This window comes from Macrobrachium rosenbergii, chromosome 2 (assembly GCF_040412425.1).
Source record: "Macrobrachium rosenbergii isolate ZJJX-2024 chromosome 2, ASM4041242v1, whole genome shotgun sequence".
Classification (NCBI taxonomy): Eukaryota; Metazoa; Arthropoda; class Malacostraca; order Decapoda; family Palaemonidae; genus Macrobrachium; species Macrobrachium rosenbergii.
In genome coordinates this window covers 87,973,842-88,000,884 of record NC_089742.1, presented here as the reverse complement: position 1 = coordinate 88,000,884, position 27,043 = coordinate 87,973,842, and the positions used below count along the sequence as shown (strand labels likewise).

The 27,043-nt window shown below is 39.7% G+C and overlaps 1 protein-coding gene across 1 annotated transcript in view; it reads left to right on the top strand.

The window, feature by feature from the left end:
- Window positions 1–27,043, top strand: part of Mat89Ba (nucleolar protein 6 Mat89Ba) — a 449,315-nt gene that overhangs the window by 103,973 nt on the left and 318,299 nt on the right. Inside the window, exon 6 of the mRNA XM_067121881.1 lies at window positions 5,441–5,588. Coding sequence (XP_066977982.1) covers window positions 5,441–5,588 — 148 coding nt within the window. The remainder of the gene's footprint in view (window positions 1–5,440; window positions 5,589–27,043) is intronic.

Sequence of the window (27,043 nt, the reverse complement as noted above, 5' to 3'; positions counted from 1 at the left end):
TTCGGACTATCAATGGCTTCTCAAGTTTTTACCAGAGTACTGGCTCCCCTCGCAAAGTGGCTTCATCTGATGGGAATAAAAATTTCTCTCTACCTCAACGACTGGCTTTTGTGCTCCCACTCGAGAGAACAGTGTACAGAGGACCTCCGAAGAACTCTTCTCGTAGCCCAGGACTTGGGCCTTATCATCAACCAAGACAAATCTCAGCTGACTCCGTCTCAGGAAACTCCTTATTTAGGGATGATGATAAACTCTCAGGATTTTTTTTCCAGTCCCAAAGAGAGTAGAAAATTGTCTGGAAACGGTAAACGAATTACTGGAACTGGACTTTTGTTCAGCCAACAAATGGATGAGTCTTTTAGGCACCCTATCATCCATAGAGCAGTTCATCTCTCTGGGGAGGCTTCACATGAGACCTCTTCAGTATTACCTGAGAGCCAGCTGGAATTGGGAAAAGTTCCTGGATATGTTTGTATTTCCAGTAACAGCAGAAATCAAAGAAGATCTAAGTTGGCGGAGTTGCAAGCGGAAGTTATCGGAAGGAAAGTCTCTTCTCCTTCTTAACCCCAACCTAGAGTCTGTTTCAGAATTATCAAATCTAGGTTGGGGAGCTCTTATGGGGAACAAAGAAGTGTCAGGAACTTGGTCCCTAGAACAGAGATCGTAGCACATCAACATGAAAGAGTTAAAGGCGATCCATCTGGGCCTCCAATTTTTTGCCTCGGTGTTCGGCAAGACAATAGCAGTGCATTTGGACAGCACTGCTGCACTGGCATACATCAAGAAACGCGGGGGGCGGGGGAGGGGACCACTCTTTCTCTCTGTACGAAGCAGCAAAAGACCTCCTTCTCTGGTTGGACCAAAACAACACTCAAGTGGTAACCTGTTTCATCCAGGGGAAACTCAGTGTTCTGGCAGGCGAATTGAGCCGCCAGAAACAAATCCTTCCCACGGAGTGGATGTTAGACCTGTTGGTTTGCCTGGACCTGTGGAAGCTCCTGGGAAAACCATTGGCTTCCTCTCTTCTGCTCACCAGTTCCAGATCCTTTAGCATGAACGACCTTTGCAATGTTGCAGGACTGGTTGGACAAAGAACTGTATGCCTTTCCCCCATTCAGTAAGGTGAGGAAAGTGCTGAACAAGTTCAGGTCCCACCAAAACGTATCCATGATATTGATAGCTCCCTTTTGCAGCGAAAGAGTGGTTTCCAGACCTCCTAGAACTTCTTGTGGATTTCCCGAGGCTGCTACCACAAAAACAGCGTCTACTCAGACAACCACACTTCCGACGGTTTCACCTAAACCTGTCTTCTCTTTCCCTAACGTGATACAAACTGTTAAGCGACTGCTCCAAAAGAAGGGCTTTTCAAGAGCAGCTGCAAACACGATTGCCAAGTGTAGAAGTCAGTTGTCAGGTAAAGTCTGCGAGGCTAAGTGGTCTATCTTCAGGTCATGGTGTAAACGACATAATGTTTCCTCTACTAGTACCACTATAACTGAAGTAGCGGATTTTCTGCTATTCTTATGCTCTTCCAAAGGACTCTCTACTAACACAATTAAAGGCTACAGAGCCATGCTTAGCTCGGTTTTCCGTCACAGAGGTACAGACTTATCATCCAACCCGGATTTGTCGGACCTTATAAAATCCTTGGAATCAGTTAAGCAAAAGGAAAAGCCCTTAGTCTCCTGGAATCTAGACTTAGTGCTTAGATGGCTAGCCAGTTCATGATTTGAACCCATGCAGTCCATCTCCCTAAGAGACCTTACCAGGAAGACACTTTTTCTAGTCACTTTGGCAACTGCCAAAAGGTCCAGTGAAATCCATGCCTTGGACAAAAGAGTGGGCTTTTCCCAAGGAAATGCAGTTTTTTCCTTTTCCTTGGGATTCCTGGCTAAGAACCAATCACCATCGAATCCATGGCCTTGCTCTTTTACTATTAAGAACCTGTCTGAAGTAGTAGGCTCATCAGAAGAGGAGAGGACCCTCTGTCCAGTGAGGCTTCTTTAAATATTACCTTCACAGAATGAAGTCTACTCTTGGTACTTCAAACAGTCTTTGGTGTTCTGTAAAAAATCCCTCGTGGCCTCTGTCTAAGAATGCCCTGGCATTCTTTCTCAGAGAGCTCATTTCTGAAACACATTCCATGGTTAGTGAAGGCTTTTTTTCCTCATGCAAGGTAAAAGCCCCTGAGGTAAGAGCTTTTTTTGGTGTTTTTAATATGTATCAGTAGTTTGTGGTGACTGTATTTTTTGCTCTGGTTATTTTGTATGGTACTGCACCCTGGGGGGAGGGCATCTAGTTTTCTTTGCTAGCCATTGGAATTGTTCCATTGCTGTAAAGCACCCTCTGTAGTAGTAGGTTCTCCAGTCTGTGTTGCCTCATCTCTACAAGATAATATGAGTGCCAACCAGAGGCAGTATATACCTGTAACAGCTCTCTTTATCAGGTAAGGATCAACAAACATTGATTCAACGTTAGCAGTCTTCTGTTCTCAAATTCATTACATTAATAATGTTTTGGGGTAGATATGTCCAAGCTATCTCACCTCCTTTCAATGTGGGAATCAGCTATGTAATTACTGGGTAAGTTACTTATATAAAAATGACATTTTTATAATAAAATAAATTTTTATGTATACTTACCCAGTAATTACATGATAGGAGCCCACCCGCCTCCCCTTGCTTGGACATAAGGGCATAAACAAATTGAAGCTCTCTGCTAAGTTGTTCCTCTTCTTTCCCCGAAAATGGGCAGGGCACGTCACCAAAACCCAAAAACTAGCACGACCCGCGAATTTCAAAATTTTAAGCTGCCGATAATAGAAACTAAATGCTGTGTAATTAGTACAGTATGATCTACTGAAAATGAAATGCATTCAGCAAGTAAAGACTATCATGGAAACTGTTTTTGTAAAATACCCTGTGTTTACATTTTTAGTACTTCTGGTATTTCTCATTTTAAGAACACTACTAAAAAGTAGTTACTCATTTTCTTTTTTTATTTGAATTGATTTTTCATTTCACTTCATAATATCATGGAAGCTTAACTTGTATGCCTGTGTTTATGTGTTTACAGCTGCATATTGCATTTCATCAATGTTGACATTACCATCTCTACATAGTGTGTGCATTCTTATTTATGTTTCTTAGTGCAGTATATGACATGTGCCATAGTTCTTTGTTGCTTTCCTTGATTTACTGTATAGTATTTCATTACAAGTTTAGTTTACTATGATTATCACACATTTCATAACAATAAACAAGAGAATTTTATCACTATTGATATTTCATCTCATTTTTTGTTCTTTCTCTCTCTCTCTCTCTATACAGTTTCCTTTTTTTCTCTTTGTGCATGACATATTTCATTGCAAGTTACAGTACAGTAGTGTACATACCCTTTGATAAAATGTGGAGAAATCATACAAAACACAAAAAAAATAAACTCTAGCTTGTTCAGCGACACCAGCGAATGAGTATGTACATACATACACACTGTACACACATGATTGTGTTTATCTTTAGAGTTGTAAAAATAAAAAAATGAGAAAATACAGTAAAAATGAAAATGAGAATAGTGTAAAATATAAATTAAAAAAATCATAAGTGTAATAACACGAACAAAACAAGCTCTAGGAAATCAGAAGTCTACCTGAACCCATCCCAGCCGAGGAAACTGCTCCCCAGCTCCACCCACCTTCCAAAACAACCCCTTCTCTAAGTAAGTTCCTCTACACAGCCTTGCTGCCCCTCCTCTCCCATGGTTCCCAGCCATCTGACCCCCCTCCCAACCTGGGAAACCTCTCCAGGCCTCCCCCACCCCTCAAAACCCTTTCTCAGTCTGTTTATGAGTGCAAGCAGTGTTACCAACATTTTCTTGAGGCTACTCAGCATTGCCAACCATCAAAATGTGTATTTTTCAAATTTTTTAAAATTTATGTACAGGCAGTCCCCGGTTATCGGTGGGGTTCCGTTCTGAGGGTGTGATGATATCCTAAAATCGCTGCTGATTTTCGGTGCTGTTTCGGCGATTTTCGGGCTTATCAGCACCGAAAAGCACCGATTTTCAGTTATCGGCACCTCTATTAGGTATGTATTGGCGTCAATAAGCGGAAATCGGCGATTTTCGGCGCCCAAAATTGCCAATTTTCGTTGCTAGACAAGCGCAGTAAAACCGGATTTCCATTAACCGAGCTCGCTGTTAACTGAGGACTGCCTGTATATCATATTGGTTTGGGGCCTAGGTCCCTGGTCCTGGTGTGTTGGATAATGTTGAGTTCCAGATAATGGTGATCTGGATAATAAAAAGAGTACTGTATATGTAAGTATACACTCTCAAATTAGGAAGCTTTCACCAATTTGATCAAAGAAAAAATATACTGTATACATACAGGCAGCTCCCTCTTTACGGCAGGGGTTCCGTCCCTGGCAGTGCGCCTTAAGCCGAAGATCGCCGTAACCTGAAGCATCGTAATCATAATGGGAATAAATAGCACTTACAACTCCATTAACAGCTCCATAAGTCCAGGTAACAGCAGCGTAAAACTGGGGTTACGGCACTGTGAGGCAAGTGCCGCAAGTCTGGAACGACGTAACCCGAGCCTGATGTAACCCAAGGACTGCCTGTACATGCAATTATGGATTTTGTTTACCTATTCTTAGATCACGAGAGAGTTATGATAATTATTATCCCACTATTTACTGTAAATTTGCTTAACAAGACCCATCAATGCTGAGTGTGCATCTGCTTTGTACATAGATCATTTCAGTTTGCTTTACATATTTGATGGGAATTCCATTGTGATGGAAGACCTATAATACTGATCTGTGAATGCTCTCATATGCCTTCTTGTAATCAACAAAAGCCATTAGAAGGGGATTTTTAAATTCCGTACACTGCAATGCAATATGTCTCAACACAAGTATTTGATCTGCCTTTTCTAAAACAAGTTTTTTTCATCTCTAAGCAATTTATCAATTTCTTTCACTAGCCTATTGAGATTAAACATAATGAATATTTTCATTACGACCAGCACAAGTGCAATGACTCCATAATTACCTTATTCAGTCACTTATGACTTCTAATTGTCAGTTCTCGGGTTTTGTTTCCTCACTCAATATTCTAAAAAACATTCTAGTTAATATGCTGCAAAGAAATTTTAAGTTATTATTGGAACCATACAGTATATCTAATGACTACTGTAGTCACCAAAGAACTGAGATTGTAGCTCTGAGCCTGAACAATATAGGAATGCTGAGCTTGCTGTTGTGCCCCTTTCCTTGTATGAAACTAGCAATGGGTGATGGTCCAAAAGCCACCAGAGTGAAGTGACTGGATATGGAATGGTTGTAGATGTTAATGGTTGTTTCATAGATAAGCAAATTTTTTTTCCTTCTGCAAAAGTAATTTTTTATGATATATTGTTTTCAATTTTGTGTTATAGGTAACTCCAGCAGGTGGAATTGGCAAGAAATGGAGAGTTAACCTTTTTCCAGTTCCAGACACAACTAGTATGAAGTTGTCCTTGTTTTCTCCTGAAAGGTGGACTGTTTCACCTACTTGGTATTTCAGTGATGAGCGTGCAAAGGAAGGTGAGACTTCTGTTATATATGTTTTAAAGTGCATGTAAAAGGGTATACTGCAATTGAGGGCCTCAGAACCAGAAGGTTGTAAACGCCACCCCCACCGATTTGGAGTTAGGCATACCAGTAGATGTGGCAAAGATTCCCCTGTCTATTCGTGGCATTTCTATGCTATTCAGCCGTTTCAGTAAGGTCGAAATCCCTGATGGAACAGTAGGAATTATCGATTTTAGCTATATGAATGAACGTGTGGAGCTTACAGCCTCATAAGAGCTCAGTTACAACCAGAAGGTTGCATGTGCAGCAGCTCAGAGCGAGCCAATGAGAGGCGTCACTAAACGGGTATTCAGTTCTAGGCCAATCAGCATTTTCCCAATAAGGGGCTCGTAACTGTCGGCCAATCACGCGCAGTTTACATCTCCACTATTGTTTACATTCCCAGTCTAGTGATTTTGCGGCGAAAATTGAATGTCCGTAGTGTCGTAATTTTTTTTTTTATTATTATCCCTTATTTAGCGCCATTATGTCTTCCTCTGATAGTGAGAGTGATCACTGTGATGTTGTGCAACGGCCAAGAGGAAGAAAAAGGACATGGAATGAAACGTCATGGGAAAAAAATAATGTTAAGTTACTGGCTGATGCAGGCCAAGAATATGTTTCTCGGTGGACAGACAAACTCGTGCCTGCACGTAATGTAGGCCAACCGTTTTAATGGTTAAACATTATGATGATGGAAGGTTATCATCGTCAACATCATTATTACTAATATTACTGTATTATTATTATTATTATTATTATTATTATTATTATTATTATTATTATTATTATTATTATTATTTTCCATCACACTATATTGATTACTCATCAATATTATTATTATTATTATTATTATTATTATTATTATTATATATTATTATTATTATTATTATTATTATTATTATACATCCATTGTTGTTATACCAAGAATATAATAACACTTTATTATCATTTTACACATTTAATTATGGTTTAAGTGCTGGTTATGACCAGAATATACACAAATGTGAGGGTTAGCGGACATTTTGAATGCTAAGCAGCAAGCGCACCCTACAATTTTTCAAATTTTCACAAAAAAAGTTCTAAAGAGTAGGGCTTTCATATGAAACTTAGTTTAAATCAATATCTTTCTTAGAAGCAGAGTAATGAATGTTAGACTTTGAGGGCAATTTACTCATTTTTTAAAAGTGGCATTTACAACCTTCTGGTTCTGAGGCCCTCAATTGATTTCAGGGAAAGTTGTCTGCCTTAGAAGGAATATGAAAGAGAACTGGTTCATTATTGTTACTTTAAGGTTTTACAGCCTTTTATTTTAACATTTGGTGGAAATGTGTTTATTATCGTCAGATACAATTAGTTGTTTAGTGTGCACCAGTCAAAAGTTGTTTTTATTACTCATTTTTACCATTACTTAGTATATAGTCATATTTTGAGGCATTATAAAATGGATATATATATATATATATATATATATATATATATATATATATATATATATATATATATATATATATATATGTGTGTGTGTGTGTGTGTGTGTTTGTGTGTGTGTATAACTGAATCTCGAAAATATGGAACGTGATGAATATATAAATAAAGATAAAATCCACGAAGGAAACGGAAACACTGGAGTGCTGCGAGGCCTTTCGACACTAGTCCTTTACTTAGCAGACTGAAGAAATATAAAAGTATGTTTACAAAGAAAGCTCATATAAATGACAGATGGAGATTATAAAGGAAACATATGTACCTGGAATCCAACACAATTGAAGAATTAGTAGAACTGCCAAAACAGGATTAAATATTTAAGAGGTTTTTACAAAGGATTAGGATCATCCGTTCAGGAGCAGGGACAGGACAATTAAAAGATTATACAGGTTCGTGACTGACCACCTAAAAATTTAATACATAAGAAAAATAGGGACAGATTTATGTTATCCTTCACATATACTAGATATTTGTTATAACAAAGCCCACAAAAAGTTTTATAGTGAAAGTAACATGAAGAAAGAAACCCCTAAGAACATTCTTAGCTTGCCTTATTTTAGTGGTTTTGAAAACAAAATCATTGTTAAAACCTTTTAATGTAAACCTCGTTTTTTCTTATAATAACACACTCAAAAGAATGTTAATAAAAAAATAGCCCTAAAGAAAACAACAACATAATATATAAAATTCCATGTTTGGATTGCCCCTCTTTTTATATTGGCCAATCTAGCAAAGATTTAGATGTACGTATTAAACAACATAAGTATTCGGTCAAAACTGGACAAGCATCCAATGCTATATTCATTCATTTAAGTGAAAACTCTCACAGGATAAATTGGACTGAAAGTTCAGTGATTGCCAGATCGAAAGATTTCTCTTCAAGAAGTCTATTGGAGTCCGCTATTATCCAGCTTACTTCCAGTTGTAATTTTAATCTTAGCCCTGGCATGTATTATTTGGACCCCTGTATTAGAAAAATGTTCAAGAATGACCTAAAAGATAAAATCAAAGACTTAATTATAAGGTAGCTACTTGATATTTTTTATATATCCGTAAGTTTAACCCTTAAACGCCGACTGGACGTATCGTAAGTCGACTAAAATTGTCTGTCGGGTGACAAGCGGACGTACCTTGCGTCGACTACTAAAATTTAAACCTTCGGTCAACTTTGACTCAACCGAAATGGTCGAAAAACGCAATTGTAAGCTAAAACTCTTACATTCTAGTAATATTCAATCATTTACCTTCATTTTGCAACAAATTGGAAGTCTCTAGCACAATATTTTGATTTATGGTGAATTTTTGAAAAAAAAATTTTCCTTACATCCGCGCGGTAACTTGGCCAAAAATTTCAGAAATTCTTTCGTCATTTTGTTGTAATTTTTGCACCGTTTTATATTAGCCATTACATAAAGTTTTATATATGAAAATGTGCGTAATTTCATGTAAAATACAATAAAAAACAACCCATGGTTGTAGCTTTTATCAGTTTTGAAATATTTTCATATAAATCACGATAAGTGCCAAAATTTCAACCTTCAGTCAACTTTGACTCGACCGAAATGGTCGAAAAACGCAATTGTAAGCTAAAACTATTACATTCTAGTAATATTCAATTATTTACCTTCATTTTACAACAAATTGGAAATCTCTAGCACAATATTTCGATATATGGTGAATTTAAAAAAAAAAAAAAATTCTTCCTTACGTCCGCGCGCAGTAACTGCCGAACATCTCAGAAATTCTTTCGTCACTTTGTCGTAATGTTTGCACTGTTTTATATTAGTCATTACATAAAGTTTTATATATGAAAATGTGCGCAATTTCATGTAGAATACAACAAAAAATAACTCATGGTTGTAGCTTTTATCAGTTTTGAAATATTTTCATATAAATCACGATGTGCCAAAATTTCAACCTTCAGTCAACTTTGACTGGACCAAAATGGTCGAAAAACGCAATTGGAAGCTAAAACTCTTACATTCTAGTAATATTCAATCATTTACCTTCATTTTGCAACAAATTGGAAATCTCTAGCACAATATTTCGATTTATGGTGAATTTTTTCAAAAAACTTTTTCCTTACATCCACGCGTGGTAACTCGGCCAAACATCTCAGAAATTCTTTTGTCACTTTGTCGTAATGTTTGCACCGTTTTATGTTAGTTGTTACATAAAGTTTTATATATGAAAATGTGTGCAATTTCATGTAGACTACAACAAAAAATAACTCTTGGTTGTAGCTTCTATCTGTTTTGAAATATTTTCATATAAATCACGATGTGCCAAAATTTCAACCTTCGGTCAACTTTGACTCGACCGAAATGGTCGAAAAACACAATTGTAAGCTAAAACTCTTACATTCTAGTAATATTCAATCATTTACCTTTATTTTGCAACAAAGTGGAAGTCTCTAGCACAATATTTCGATTTATGGTGAATTTTTGAAAAAACTTTTTCCTTACGTCCGCGCGGTAACTCTGCCGAACATCTCAGAAATTCTTTTGTCACTTTGTCATAATGTTTGTACTGTTTTATATTAGTCGTTACATAAAGTTTTATATATGAAAATGTGCCCAATTTCATGTAGAATACAATAAAAAATAACTCATGGTTGTAGCTTTTATTAGTTTTGAAATATTTTCATATAAATCACGATAAATAGAAAAAATTCGACCTGTCAACTTTAACTCGACCGAAATGGTCGAAAACTGCAATTGTAAGCTAAAACACTTACAGTCTAGTAATATCCAATCAATTACCTTTATTTGCAACAAACGGGAAGTCTCTAGCACGATATTTTGATTTATGGTGAATTTTTGAAGAAAACGTTTTTTTACGTCTGCGCGTTACGAATTCATGCATCATTTTGTGATATTAGTTTCTCTGTGTTGCTTTGATCGTTTTACAATTTGTTATATACCAAAATCATCGCAATTTAGTGTTCAATACAATAAAAAAAAATAACTCATTAGCTTTAACCGTTTTGCTCACAGCGCGATTTGTATACAATTATATATGAAATTTTTTTTTGCTGTCATATATTTCAATATTTATATAAGATATTTTTTATTATTTCTGATGGTTGCATACTAAATTTCAGGCAATGTCAAAAAAAAGGAGCCAAAAATGAACTCTTAATCTTAAAAACTAAGCGTGCTGTGATTTTTTTAAAAAAACTTTTTTCCACTTCGGCGCTAACTTCCGAACGCCGCCAGCATACGCCAGACACTTTTGTAAATAGAGGCTCGGCGTTTAAGGGTTAATATAATTATTTTTTTTAATTTTAAAAATGTTCATCTTGCAAAAAGTTATTGTTTAAAAAAAAAAAAGAGAATTATTGTGTTGTACTAAAAATTTTTAGGTGGTCAGTCACAAACCTGTATAATCTTTTAATTGTCCTATCCCTGCTCCTGAATAGTTGATCCTAATCCTTTGTTAAAACCTCTTAAATATTTGATCCTGTTTTGGCAGTTCTACTAATTCTTCAATTGTGTTGGATTCCAGGTACATGTTTCCTTTATAATCCCCATCTGTCATTTATATGAGCTTTCTTTGTAAACATACTTTTATATTTCTTCAGTCTGCTAAGTAAAGGACTAGCGTCGAAAGGCCTTGCAGCACTCCAGTGTTTCCGTTTCCTTCTGTGGATTTTATCTTTATATTATATATATATATATATATATATATATATATATATATATATATATATATATATATATATATATATATATATATATATATATATATATATATATATATATATATATATAAATAAAGATAAAAGGCCCATAAAACATTGTATGAACAGTTCAACCATATATTTTGAGCACTTCCTTCTGTGCCCCTGTTCATTGGGCATTGGTGTGTTTTACCAGTGAACAGGGGCACATAAGGAAGTGAAGTGCTCATATATGGTTGAAATATTTATTCATACAGTGTTTTATGGGCCTATTTATCTTCATATTTTACTGTTGTATTACTGTATAAGACATTCATATATATATATATATATATATATATATATATATATATATATATATATATATATATATATATATATATATATATATATATATATATATATACAGTATATATATATATATAAGTATACTGTATACATTATATATATATATATATATATATATATATATATATATATATATATATATATATATATATATATATATATATATATATATATATATATATATATATATATATATATATATATATATAATATATATATATATATATATATATATATATATATATATATATATATATATATATATATATATATATATATATATATATATATATATATATATTGCTACAAATTTGCCTTAGATACTTGGTTCTGGGCATCAACAGATAATTGCAGAGAGTTCTTTACATTGTCAAGAAATCTACTGTATTTTATCAAAACATCTGACAAACTAGACTGATTAAGGCAACTCCATAGAAGAATAAATCAAGGGAAATACTGTGGCTTATGGCCTTCTTCATGTGAGGGAAGATTACATAAAACTCAAGGGTTCTCTTAATTATATTTGCATAATTAATACAGGTCAGAAGAATGACGAATTACTAGGCTGGTGTTAATAAGGGCCTGCTAAATTAATGAATCCTACACAGGAGAAATATTCTACACCGATGATGTCATCATAACAGGAATGTCGCAGAGGGATAGATTAAGGGGTGACATAAGGCCACTGCACATGGGATAGAGCTGTGAGTGGTTCCACAGTCAGGGCCAGTCGGCAAGATATGCAAGATGGTTACTTGAAAGAATAGTAAGACGCTCAAAGGGAACTGAGGGAATCACAGATGGTGCCAAATAACTCGGTTAAACACTAAATGCATAATTACTCTAATACAACGCTAAATGCATAATTACATTAACATTTGATGCTCCAACACAAATTATGGAAGGTGATCCCACAGTGGAAATGAAAAATAAATCAGAGAAGCAACAGGAGCATGACTGACTAAGGAACCGCATCCCAGTACATTACCTTCATCAAGATGATGATGCCCTTGTTCAATAGGGGCACTGACGCTGGAGGAGGGAATTGAGGGATGCCACAACAAAAGTATACTGGTCTGAACCTCAGGGTCGAACATGTGGAGGGTACAAGGGACAGGCAAAGGTAAGGACATCTGTCCTTGGTGGAGTTCTGACCGTTTCTCTCTCTGACTGCTGTTATGTGATCGATTTATAACTCAGGAATTAGGCCTTGGCATCCAGGTAGGTGGCTAAAGGTCAATCTCCGCCTCGTTTCTCTAGCGAACACACGGGCATTCAGTATGGCCTCATGGAGAGGTCACCATCCCCGAGCAGTGTGGCGTCAACTTTCTCTTTTCTGGCTACTCCCTTCCCTGTTGTCCGGCACCAGCGAGGGAGGCATCCTTGAAGGCCACACCTAGAATTAAGGCCCTCAGGCAGTCATTTTGAACAGAGAGAGGATTAGGCTTAACCATCAGGGAGATGGAGGAGAGAATTGATGAATGGGTGAATGAAACCCATAGTTCTTTCTATTTAAGAAATAATTAAAATGAATTGTTTTCTCTGTTGGTTACATTATTGTGGTAAAACAGGTGAGGTTTCTTGAAAAGAAGTTTCTTTCATTGCATGTCCCCAACCAAGTTAGCATTGACACCTTAGATCGGGTGAGAATCGTTACCAGCAAGCAAACTTGCTTAAAAGACTTTAAGTTATTTCTCTCTCACTTCCCCCTTGGCGTCCTATAATTTAACCTCAATTTCTGTGTAGTTATTAATTTCAAGAGGCAAAACACAACTGTGACATTTACATTTAACTCGGAATAAATACTTGCTGCTATAAATGACATATTCTATCATTAAATTCTTATTATGTTAAAGCAGCGTATGATGTATGTCAGTCAAAATATATTCACAGTGTAACTATAATTAAAAATAATGAATTAATACTAGGTTAATTCTAGAGATACTTCATGCACGCTTAATAATAACTCAAGTTTGAGTTTTGCAGTTAGTCTGCCTTGAAGAGACATCACAATAAAGTAAATGTGGGCTTAGTTAGGTGTTGCCATGATACTTGAGAGCGATGGTTGGATACCACTCGGGCACTATAAACACAAGGTCGTGAGCCTGAGACTCAAGATTTATTACAGAAATAAACAAAGAGATTAGATGACAGATTCAAGGTAATTGGTGATGATTATAAGAGATGATGATTAAATATAACAAAATTATTTTCCCTAGCCTATGGAAACGACTAGGTTCATTCACTGACCCAAGAAGGACGCAAGGCAGCCAGAGGGCGCGACTCCTCTGGCAGGATCATTTGCCAACATCTACGATAATGGCAGTGTGCCAAGTTGGCACTCATATAGTAGTACCTAATGGCTATGGCATATTGTATTTTAAATGTATCATGCTGTGATAGGCATGAAAAGGCAGTCATAGGACTTATAAAGAGGTCGGTGTGGCCGTGAGAGGCTTGCAGGTTACACTGACCAGCTCAGGCACAGGTTGCGAGGGCACACCTTTGGGTGCGCTTCCGCTGTGGTCGGAAGGATCCGTCTCTCCTACCGGCACTGGTAGCGGAGCCAAGTCGGGAGAAGAGAGGGGACCCAGACTGGGATCTCAGGAAAGGAGATCGGGGACATGCTCTGGCTCTGGCATTAAGGCGGGCTCAGGCACTGGTATTGTATTGGAAATTTGCTCGCTGTTCGGGATGGGCGGAGTTGGCACTGCACCCAAGTGGCACTGGCAGGGATTGTGACTCAAGCGTGGAATATCCTGCAGGGAGATCTATTTGGTGCCTTGGCACTGGCACTGGGGCAGGGCCTGGCACAGGACTGGGCTTTGAAATTTGCTCAGATGGAGGTGGCCACTGCACAGTGTACTCAGGTGGCACTAGCAGTGGGATGAATAAAGGCGGTTGAGGCTTACTCATGCCTGATGAATGGGTTGAGGGGTCCTGACCCTGGGATATCTATAAATTAAACAGGGAATGGAGATCTTGTCCCAGGAGGAAGTCATCGTGATCCTCAGCGTGACAGTAGAAGTATCACCTTAAAGTGATTGATACCTTCAATCGTGACAAGTTTACGTCTGTTAATGGTAGCTCTATTGGGAACTTTGTCTTCCCTTATGAGGGACATTTGTGCATCACAGTCATCGAATGCCTTGACCTGGCTGGCGTGACATCTACCTCAGGGAGGTGCCACATATATGGGACCCTGGGCTGGAGGACATAAGGATGTTGGGTCGGTGACTGCCAAGGCAAGGGTAGGTGTACTTGACTTATTATTAGGGCATTTGGCCCATTGGGCGGTGTGCCCATAGATTTTGCAAGTGGGGCAGTAAGTCTAGCTATCATCTTTACCTGGCACTGTCCCATTGGAGGGAGTAGGCCCTTTACCTTTCATCCACGATACAGGCGTGGCTTGTTGAGGTGTTGTCCCGTTTGAGGATGTAGATGGGTTTTCTGGCTGATTCTCAGCCTTCAAGCAGCACTGTTCAGTGGGGTGCCCTGTTCTCTGACAATACCCACACACAGGGTTCTTATGAGGGTGCCCATTCTTGGGAGTTTGTTGAGGTAGGCGAGGAGGGATATAATTTTTGTCCATGGGACTAAGATGGGGATGATGCATATCCCAGTTGTCAGCCCAACGACAGCACCCAACCACTGTCTTCGGCACCTTGTCACATAGATGGGTGGCAAGGGCTGGCGGGGCATAATGTAAAAAGTCCTCAAGCTGGAAGAGTTCAAGGATTTCCTCTGCGCTCGTGGCTTTGAGAGATTCTAGCCATTGTTTTAAGGCTTGGGTCTTTTTAAAAATCCACTCAGGCCAGGTCTGGCCTGACTCTTTGGGGATATTTCTCCACCTTTTCCTCCAATGGACAGGAGTTATCTCAAAAGCCTTTATGATGGATTGGCGACAAGGGTGAGATTTCCTTGATCCTTGGGGGAGAGCATTGAATGCAATGGCACCCTTCCCTTCAAGGTTGCCGTCCCAGGATCAGAGACACTTCTTCAGTAGAGGGCTGTTAGGTCGTCAGGACCTTTTCAATATGGTCGAGCCAGGCTTCAGGCTGGGTTTCATCCCATTTTCTTATGAGGTAGCCTACACTGCTGAGGGTTGAATGTGGAGAGGGTGTTGGTGTGTTGCGCACACCTTGAGCTTCCATTGCAAGCTGATGAGCTCTTTCTTTCTCCCTCTCTTGCCTTTCTGGCGGTTTCACCTGCCCTTCTACATATCTCGTTTCTCCCGGGCTATTCTTTCCTTGTCCTTCTCCTGCCTTTCTGCCTCTTCTTGTTTCTCCCGGGCTATTCTTTCCTTCTCTTTCTCCTGCCTTTCTGCCTCTTCTCATTTCTCCCGGGCTGTTCTTTCGCCCTCTCTTTCCATCTTGGCGTCGTCTACTCTCTCTTGGCCCCACTCCCTCAAGGCTTGTCCTGACAGTCCCATTTCCTTTCCAGCAGACATGTAGAACTTGAAGCCCTCATTTTGCTGGGCTCTGGATGTCGTAGACATCTTGAGATAACACTTATATGGGCGTGAACCTTTAGATAATCAAAATGTCTGAAAAGACTCAAATTTCAGGGTATCTCAAAAGACTAAAGTTTGTTCATGATGAATTGGTTTCAGTATGTATAAAAGACTCAGGGCTGTTCGAGTGGACAGGTTCAGTGTGTCTGAAGACTCAGTATTGTTCGAAATGAACAGACTCAGGGTGTCTGAAAAGACTCAGGATGTCTGAAAGACTCAAGTTGTCTGAGAAGACTTAAATTTCAGGGTGCCTGAAAGACTCAAGTTGTCTGAAAAGACTCAGGGTGTCTGAAAGACTCAAGTTGTCAGAAAAGACTCAAATTTCAGGGAGTCTGAAAAGACTCAAGTTGTCTGAAGAGCCTTAAATTCCAGGTTGTCTGAAAAGACTCAGGTCATCTGAAAGACTCAAGTGGTCTGAAAAGACTCAAATTTCAGGGGGACTGAAAAGACTCAGGGTGTCTGAAAGACTCAAGTTGCCTGAGAAGACTTAAATTTACAGGGTGTCTGAAAGACTCAAGTTGCCTAAAAGATGCAAGTTGTCTGAAAAGACTTAAATTTTAGGGTATCTGAAAGACTCAAATTTCAGGGTGTCTGGAAAGACTCGGTTGTTCTTAATGAATGAAAATTAATGTGCCAGAATAAGACTGAGACTCAGCCATTTGAAATGAGTGAAAATTAGCTTAAGCTAAGGTAAGCCTTTATGTATATTTTTATTTGTAGAGAGATGCTGCAGAACGAAATAAAAGGCTTACAGGGTCATACACTTACGGTGTGTAAAGGAAATTTTCCTTGCACTGTCGAAATGATTTAAATGTGGCGTGATAAGAACAGTACTGTACATTGATCCTATCAAATATTAAAATCTCCAGCGCACAAGGGTAAGAAAAAGATATGCTTAAACTTTTCATGTATGTGCAGTCCGGACTGCCTAAAGGTTATGCTTGGGGAAGGAAAGAAATTGTTATTCTCCGTTATCAAAACAAACCTTAGCTCGCATGTGACTAATAATAGTACTCTAATGTTTACTTCTGGTCTTGTGACATCTGCTGTCAGTGAATGAGCCAGGCGGGTAGGTTGGGGGGGACTCTTGACCTCTTGTCTGGCGTTTGCGTGGGCAACCCTTTTTTCCCACTCTTGGAGGCTTCCCCGCAGTAATGAATGAGAATGAAATTCTTAAATAAATAAATTTACAGGAATACTGCGGGCTCACAGAGGAATGTCCAAGTCAGTTAAAGAATTTAAAAACTTTTATTATCAAAAATGCAGTGATCTGCATGGATGTATGGATAAAATTAAGCGAGCGAAAGAAAGAGATTTATATGTGCTTAAAATGGAAGAGGTATGATACCAGGGTCATCTCTAATTATGCAGACCAGTTAGCAATTGCTATTCTGCTGATAATTGCAATGCAGTTGCATACTCTGCAAGGTCATTCAATGCTATGAATTTGCCTTAGATACTTACTTGATTCTGGGCGGCAACGGATAATCGCAGGGAGCTCTTTACATTGTCAAGAAATCTACTGTAATTTATTAAAACATCTAATAATATAGACTGACTAAGGCAACTCTGTAGATGAATAAATCAAGAGAAATACTGTGGCTTAAGGCCTTCCTCATGTGAGGAAGATTAGGTAAAACTCAAGGGTTCTCTTAATTATATTTGCATAGTTAACACAGGTCAGAAGAATGACAAATAACTAGGCGGGTATTAATAAGGGCCTGCTAAATGAATGAATCCTACAGAGGAGAAATATTCTACGCCGATGATGTCTTCATAACAGGAACACCCAGAGAGGTAGATTAAGGGGTGGCATAAGGCCACTGCACATGGGATAGAGCCGAGAGTGGCTCCACAGTCAGGGCCAATCTGCAAGATATGCAAGATGGTTAATTGCAAGAATAGTAAAGCGCTCAAAGGGAACTGAGGAAATGCACAGATGGTGCCAAATAACTCAGTTAAACACTAAATGCATAATTACATTAACACTTGATGCTCCAGCACAAATTACTGAAGTTGATCGCACAATGGAAATAGAAAATAAATCAGACAGAGAAATAACAGGATCATGACTGACTAAGGAACCTCATTCCGGTACATTAACTTCATCAAGATGACAATGTCCTCATTCATTAGGGGCACCGATGCTGGAGGAGGGAATTAAGGGATGCCACAACGAAAAGTATACTGGTCCAAACCTCGGGGTCGAACATGTGGAAGGTACAAGGGACAGGCAAAGGTAAGGACATCTGTCCTTGGTGGAGTTCTGACCGTTTCTCTCTCTGACTGCTATTATGCCCTGGCATCCAGGTAGGTGGCACAAAGGTCAATCTCTGCCTCGTTTCTATATCAAACACATGAGCATTCAGTCAGGCCTCGTGGAGAGGTCACCATCCCCGAGCAGTGTGCCGCCAACTTTCTCTTTCCTGGCTCCTCCCTTGCTTGTTGTCCAGCGCCAGCGAGGAAGGCATCCTTGAAGGCCACACCTAGAATTAAGGTCCTCAGGCAGTCATTTTGAACAGAGAGAGGATTAGGCTTAACCATCAGGGAGATGGAGGAGAGAATTGATGAATTGGCGAATGAAACCCACAGTTCTTTCTATTTAAGAAATAAGTAAAATATATTGTATTCTCTGTCGGTTATGTTATTGTGGTAAAACAGGTGAGTGAGGTTGCTTGAAAAGAAGTTTTCTTCATTGCAGTATATATATATATATATATATATATATATATATATATATATATATATATATATATATATATATATATATATATATATATATATATATATATATATATATATATATATATATATATATATATATATATATATATATATATATATATATATATATATATATATATATATATATATATATATATATATATATATATATATATATATATATATATATATATATATATATATATATATATATATATATATATATATATATATATATATATATATATATATATATATATATATATATATATATATATATATATATATATATATATATATATATATATATATATATATATATATATATATATATATATATATATATATATATATATATATATATATATATATATATATATATATATATATATATATATATATATATATATATATATATATATATATATACAGTCAGTCCCTGTTCTGACGGTTCCGCTACGACGTTCGAGTTTACGATTTTTCAAATATATTCATCAGAAATTATTTCCTGGCGTACGACGCATGTTATTAGTGTCGCCGATCCGACGGAAGAAATTTGGCCCCAAAACGGCAGAATAATCATAATTTGAAGGTTTTTTGATGTAAAACTCAATAATAATGCAGTTTACGTCGTTTTCAATGCACCCAGAGCATTAAAAGTAAGGTTTTCTTATGATTTTTGACGATTTTCGACGATTTTCCGGTTTACAACGATTTTGGTTCTGACCAAGAACGGAACCCCGTCAGTAAACTGGGACCGCCTGTATATATGTATATATATATATATTTTTATAAATATTACTGCTGTTTGCCCTCGCTGTATTTAGGTGTAGGAATATTAGTCAGATTGACCTCGACAGAGAACATCTCTGCCCATGTAGGCTAGACAATTCAAAATAACGATCACAGCAGCAGTAGACAAATGGCGCGCGCATAGGCTGGGCAGTTTTAAAACAAAATATGCTAGGGCATTAGGGACCTAAGCCTCAGAGAGGGTTTACACTCAATGACCCCTAGTTATGGTGGCCCTTAAGCTATTTATTCTATGCATTCGGCGATGCTTTTGTCAAGGTTGGATTGCCCGGGGCGGTATGTCAAGAGGCCACCTCATCTGGCGGGAATGAAGCGAGGTCGGTCAGAGAGAGTAAAGCGGTCACTGAACCAGGGTGACGCTGCGTGCGTGCCCGAACGATATTCTTTGTTCTTTATTACTTTTACTCCTACGTCTATCTTAATTAGTGAATTGGGAAGACTGCCAGAATACGACTCCTGAGGTCCCTCGTTTGCGCAGCGACTCGACATTCACGGTAAGTCCGATTCTTGTTGAAGCTTCGTCGATTGACTAGTACTCCTTCTGTTTCACATTTTCTTTGTTTTCTTCCTTCAGCCACCACTTAGGGTATATGTGTTTACGAAGTCTAGATTAAGCCAAATTATTATATTGTTAGCTTCAACCCCGTTATTCCAGTAAAATACCTAGGTTCGGGTAAGCAACACAGTTTTAAGTCTCGATGCTTTTTTTATGCCTAGCGTCCGAATGTTTGGAAGAACCGTTGCGTTTGAAATCTAAAATTCATCTCAAATATTCTTGTTAAGGTTAATTACCCTTAACTGGCGACCTTTGGCTAATTAACGACTGTCTTTGAGGTTAACTTTTGGCTTCAAGTGGCAGATTACGTGTATTCTTGGTCTGCAGGGCCGTAAAAAATTATGTAAATTGAATAATACATGATCAGCCAAGACCCACACACGTAACAGTGGCGACCTTTCGTAGAATCTAAAGTAAATTTTAGAGAAAGGATCTGGAGAAAAGGAAGTTAAAATTACATTAATTCCAAAGATAAGTCAGATATTGAATTCCATTTCAATCTTCCAAACAAAGAACGAGGCATAATAATAAGCAGTAAAGAGAATAGTTATAAAACAGGTAGTGAGAATTAGCCGTAGGTAGGAAGGGTGCGACTCGAGAGCAGAGCGAATCACAATTTGTGTCGTTACTAAGGCCGAGAAAAGCGGAGCCCATTTCATATACACAAAGTAATGTACTAATCGCGTCGGCAATTCCGATCGTCGTGGTTCATATAGCGGAAATCATTCAAAAAACCGTGCCAGTGAAGTAGCGAACGAACGGAGGTAGTAATTGTATCATAAAATACATTTTCAGTAAAGTAAATTTGGTCCGTTCCGAATCACGCAAATCTATTCCATTGTTTGCTGAGGATGTTTCACCGCGAGAGTACGATAACAAAAGACACAAAGTTGTTTGGTAATTTAGTTTTCCATCCGTAACGTAAAACGCTATGCATGATTGGTATATTTAAAGTAAATCTGGATACCTGCATTTGTTTCGTTTGTTGTTTTGAATTTTGTGCTAAAAAGAAAATACCCGCCGCGCGGTTGTTTTGAATTTGTTTGAACTAGAGGACCGGCCATTTTGGTGTTCCTTCGCCGCCAGAGGTTGTTTTGAAATTTAGGCCTAACGGGACTTGGCCGCCATCTTAAAGACCTTGTTATTGTGACTTCGACTCTGCTTCCAACCACTTTTGGGTCTACTTTCGTTGGCGTAGTAAACCCACCTCGCAATATCTTAGCTAGACAGACTTCGATAGACAAAACCAAAAGATAATTTAGGCAGGGAACCTTAGTTAGGAGTAATACCATAACAAATTCCTATACAAATACATGCTGTAAGAATCATATAAAAAGAATTTAAAATTGTAGCTAAAAGTCTTGTGACGTCGCATCGGCTCCCAGGAAAATTACGATAATAAAGCAAAATCCCTAAGGAAGCCAAGACGACGCATCTATCTGATTTTATTAGGATCCATGCCATTGTGCATTTATAAGATCATTGCTTTACATGTTCTCAAGCAGCAAGAAATTAGCTGATTGAAAATCTCTCTCTCTCTCTCTCTCTCTCTCTCTCTCTCTCTCTCTCTCTCTCTCTCTCTCTCTCTCTCTCTCTCATCATTCAAGTAAGCATTCCTAACCTAAGGGTCGAACGGCCGACACTAGGCTAATTAATACGAATACAGTAAACCAAATAAAAGAAACACTGTCCCACAATAGATGAGGACAAGTTAAGAGTAATTACAATACAGTGATAAACTGTCGGTCACGAGTGAGGCCTGCTATCCAGACTGAAGCAAACAGCAGTTTTTTCACCCTCTGAAAGAAGAAGGGGTCAGCACTGGGTACTGGGACCAGCCACTCACAAGGATCTTTAAAGAAAAAACCCAAATTCACTTTATTCCACAGTGCCAATAATTTGCAGCACTGTCATCACGGTACCGGACATTTGGCTCGTCGGACATCTGGCTCGACGGACTTTTTGGCCGACGGACCTTTGGCGAAAGGACATTTGGCCGACGGACATTTGGCTGAATGGACATTTGGCGAATAGATATTTGACCGAAGGACATTTGGCCGAAAATGTAATAAACTCATTTGATTTAAAAGATGATTATTATGGAAAAACTAATAAAAAAACAGTAAGAATAAGTACTTTAAGTTTATTGTAATAAAATCAACTTGATTAAAAAGATATTTATTGCAAATAATAATAATAATAATAATAATAATAATAATAATAATAATAAACAGTAAGATTAAGTAGTTTATTGTAGTACAATTCATTTGATTAAAAGATGTAATGTTTATTGCAGAAAAATCATAAAAAAACAGTAAGATTATTTCTTTAAAGATTGTGCTTAATAGCTCTCAAAAATCTATTTTTTTCATATTCCTCATATTTCTCAGAATAAGAGACATGAGCCTTGTATTCAAGATCTGGTACTTCTTCTTTGAAGATCTCAGTGCAACCGGAATTGACCATCTCGATTGTTAGCTCCCAGTTTGCTTGTTCTTTCCTTATCTTCGTCACTAAAGGGCAAATAGATGGGTGGGTGACTGCCATTCTTTGTTCAAAAGCTCTGTGCCATCCCTCTAAAGAGTTTGTAGTCCGTGGAAGGCCCAAAATGGGTTCTCTCGAAAGTATTCCACATTGTTATTTCAAATAATGGCTTCCGTCTTCTTCCACGTTGAACAACACCAACCCATGTCGCCTCAAAGTAGCCAAGAAACCTGATAGAATTTCATCAGTTTCATCATCCAACGATGAGACTAATTCAGTGAAGGTGTCAGCAACATCGCTAACTGGCACAAATGCCAAAGCCTGAAAAGACTTCACGATGATTGCATTTTTCGGATCATTATACCAAGTCTGTAGTCCTGAGCGCTGTATTTCTCTCCACAAGCACTGTCCGAAATAGAAAAACACCCATAAATGTTTGTGTTTGGAAAAAATGCTGTGGCGCTATTGAGAGCTGCCCTTTTATAATCAATAGTGACTTAAACCGGATTAAGATCTGGCCTTACCTGTTTGAGGGTTCTAAAAATTATATCATAAGCATCTTGGTTTTTGTTCCTTGCGACACAGTATACTACAGGAACTGTATGGCACTCATCCAGTAAAACATGCACAGTATATAATTGACATCCTAATGGGGCAGAATCGAAAGTTCCATCACACAACCAGTGTTCTTTCAGAGCTAAACGTTCTAAATTTCGGGCGTTGAGAGAATTAGCAGATTGTCACTATCATGAATGACGAAGTCTTCCTCTAATTGTTTTACGAGGTCATCAGTTAAAATGTCTCCATCTGGTACCGTATGAGCGTTGTCTGCGCACCATTTTTGATAAAGTTTCCTTTTAGGAAGAGCACCTGCAGCATTAAGTGGGAAATCACTTGTACAGTTATGTATTATCGTCACGTTGCTTCCTCCGAATCTTTGGCCTTTTCTTTAATTTTATTCACAGTTTTCAATGACAGGTTGCGTATGGATCAGGCGGATGTGAGTGATCACTAGCTTCTTGAATAATGTCGCCTTGTGTCTTTAATCGCCCACCACATCTTCCTTTACGTTCACATCGCCAGTATGTTGCACTGTCTTTTCTTTTATCAACAATGTAGGCATAACCTTCAAGCAATAATTTTCTTCCTCCTCGTATCGTTGGTATGATTTCCATGGTCTGTAAATAGTAAGCATTTTATATATATATATATATATATATATATATATATATATATATATATATATATATATATATATATATATATGTATGTATGTATGTAGAAAACACACTGGAAAAAAACGTTAACTTACCTGTACAACTTCTAACCAACCAGCGAATGTATCTTTGATGAGGCAAGTTACAAACACTTGGTTTCAGCAACTGAAATAGTGAACTAATAGAGTTGGTTTCGTTGGACGTGGTTGGCTTAGACTGTTTGAGCTGGAAATGGCAGTTACCCAGTTCAACAATTGAAATAGTGAACTGAGAATGGCAGTTAGCAATTTAACAATCGAAATAGTGAACTCATAGTTACGATAGACTATTTTCGAACACATAACACATAATGTGACAAACAGATACGTTTACTACATTTTCGGCCAAATGTCCTTCGATCAAATATCTATTCGGCCAAATGTCCATTCAGCCAAATGTCCGTCGGCCAAATGTCTTTTTCGCCAAATATCCGTCGGCCAGATGTCCGTGAGGCGAATGTCCGCCACGGTCATCACTTTGAATAGCTTACTTCTCTCTCTCTCTCTCTCTCTCTCTCTCTCTCTCTCTCTCTCTCTCTCTCTCTCTCTCTCTCTCTCTCTCTCTCTCTCTCTCTCTTTTACCTTCCCTTTCTCTCTCATTCGATTGTTGCACTCTGCAGGGGGTGTAGAGTGCCTTTCCTCCCATACAGCCTAGTTGGACTCCAGTAGAGGGTCCCTAGGAACACATTGGCACCAGAAGTGCCACCAAGCAAGTATATAGGCAATAAATAAAACGAAAACAAAAAGGGAACACCGAAGAGAAAGTTCTTCTGGGACCTAACCTGCACCAGTGCCTAGGGATACTGAGTGCCTCCAGTGTGACCTGTACACGGCACACCCAAACTACAGTGCCACCTTTTGAAAGGGTGCCACGTCATTGAAGAGACACTTGCTCGCTGCCCAAGTACGCCCAGTCGACCCGGTTAGACGCCCTTCCCCACCAGAACCATGGCAGCAGAGCATTATAAAACCTTCCTGGGGCTGGGGACGGCGGCAGGTCTCACCGGCTCGGAACTTACCACCTGGGTTAAGGAGCAAGTGGACGACTTGGCCAAGCGGGAGAAGGAAGAAAGACTCGAGCAGAGGATGTATGAAGCCGAGCAGAGGAGGTATGAAGAGGAAAGAGAAGAAAGAAGAAGACAGCATGAGCTAGCCTTCAAGGAGAAAGAGCTCGAGCTGGAAAGAGCGAAAATGGAGAATGCCGAAGCTATGGCTAGACAGCAAGCCTCCAGTCCTACACCTGCTGCATCAAACGCTCCAATTTCGAGCATCAATTCCCTAGTCCCCAAGTGGACTGAGGACGAGCCAGAAGCATGGCTGGAGGAGATCGAGGCTCTTTTCGATAACTACAGCACCACGGAGACGGAGAGAGCCTTAATACTAGCCAAGCATATGGAGGGAAAAGCCAAGGCAGCTTCGCTCACTGGAGAAGAGCCAGAGAGGCAACATGGCAGAAGTTCGTAGAGTCATTACAAAGGCCTATGAGATAACCGCAGATAAATGGAGACAACGGTTCCGAGGTCTTGCCAAGGAAGTCGGCTGGTCTTGGACGGAATGGGCATGTCACAAAACCCAGTCTGGTACGCGCTGGTTCGACTCCTTGGCCTGCACGACGTTTGAGGATCTTTTCAATCGGACCATGCTAGAAGACCTTTTCCAATGTGTGCCTGGGCCCCTTGCTGTATATCTTAACGATAAACAGCCCTCCACACTTATGGAAGCTTGTCACATGGCTGATTCGTGGGAAACCTTCAATCAGTCGCATAGCACTCTCAAAGCGAATCGTTCCCCAGGCCTACCTCTCAACTCCACTCGCCCAAGAATGGACTGCCTAGCAAGACCCTGTGCAACTATTGCAAGAAGGGGGCCACGCTGAAGCTGAGTGCCGGTACAAACTCGGCACTAATAAGCAGCCTAACCCTACCAGCCAGAACTCCGCTCCCGATTCATCCGCTCAGCCTCTCCTCCAACAGTTACTGCAGGCCACCGAGCCCATCCAAAGGGCCTGTGCAAATCCTGTGGGGCTGCTAGCCACTACAATGCTGGATCTCCGGCCTGTCCACATCATGTCCCCACCACCAAATTTGTCAACCTAATCAGCACTTCATTTTCTGCTGCTGGTCCGCACTGGATCCTTTACCCCGAGAGACTGGAAACCCAGTTCATCTCGGTGGCCCCTCTTCAGAGCACTAGCCTGCCAGTGACCCTTCCGGTCACAGTAGACACTGCGGCAGACATTAGCCTGATCACTAGGGCCCAAGTGCCAGCCGGTGCCATGGTTGACGAAGAAACCCGGTGGGAAATGAAGTGGATAGAGGGCCACACCATTACCGTTCCTACTGTCCAACTCCAGGTTAGGACACCTTGGGGCACGATACCCCACCGCCTTGGCGTGGTAGGTGGAATTCGGCCCGGAGTGGCTTTCTTGTTGGGTCGGGATCTTCTCTGCGGAAGCCCGTTACCAACGCCACTCTGCAGCCGCGTTACCTCCTCCGCAGAGGCCCCATCTAACACTCTCACTAATGACAAACCTCCACCTTCCACCCACCAAAGTGGTCCGCGGAAGGGGCACAACCCAAATTATTTCAGGCCTAGCCCTCTCCAATCGCGAAGGGCTGGCCCACCAAGAGGTCCTCCCCCTCTGCAAAGAGAGATTCAGGAGGAGCAGTACCGCTGCAGGACGTGCAAGCGGGCAGACCACTCCACAAATTGGGAGGGCTGCCCAAACAAGCAACGCCCAGCGGACGCCCGAACAAAACTCACCGAGAGGCTATGATCTCCCGCTGGGGCAGGAATCTCTGCCGCAGCTAACCACAAGTCGTCCGCGAGGTTGTGCACTCGGACCCCTCGTCAGGCATGCCTGACCTCAACTGCTGCCAGTGCCACTTGCGAGCACTGAGCAGTGCCAGACTCCGTCCGTCCCCGGACGTTGAGCTACCAATTGAAAAGGCCCCTATGCCGGGTCTAAATCATGAGGCGAATCCTCTTCCGGGAGATTTAGGATTCCCATGCAGTTGATCATCGTGACTGGAGAGCCTCCAGCACCCGAAACTTCTTCTTTGCAAAATTTGACTCCAGGGGATGAACCCTGGAGGATCGAAAATGGTACCCCTTCCTGGAAGACCAGGAACGGGCATCCTCGGACGCAGAAGTCGAGATCGCTCTCGCTCCGATTGTCGCAGCAGCCAGAGTAGGAGTCCTCCCGCAGCTTTTGCAGTTGCCCCTGACTTCGCGCCCGCTAGCCCTTCTGGCCTGTCCCCGGAGTCGGTGCTCTCATCACCTCCTAGGCCAGCTACTGATAGGCCTTGGAGGAACCCAAAGAAGAAGAAGAAGGGGCGGAAGAGAGCCCAGTAGTTGCCGAGCTATAAGCTCATCCTGGCACTAGTGCCCTCTCGGCACAGTGCCCTAGCATCTAAGAGTGATCCTGGCCCCTTGCCCAGAGGAGGTAGCCAGTGTGATCTCTTCCTTTTATTGTACATAGCCTAGGCCGCCTTAAAATACGGTACATCAATTTAGTAACCTTGTTCCTTCCACTTACCACCGAGCCGCAGTAATCACGTAAGTA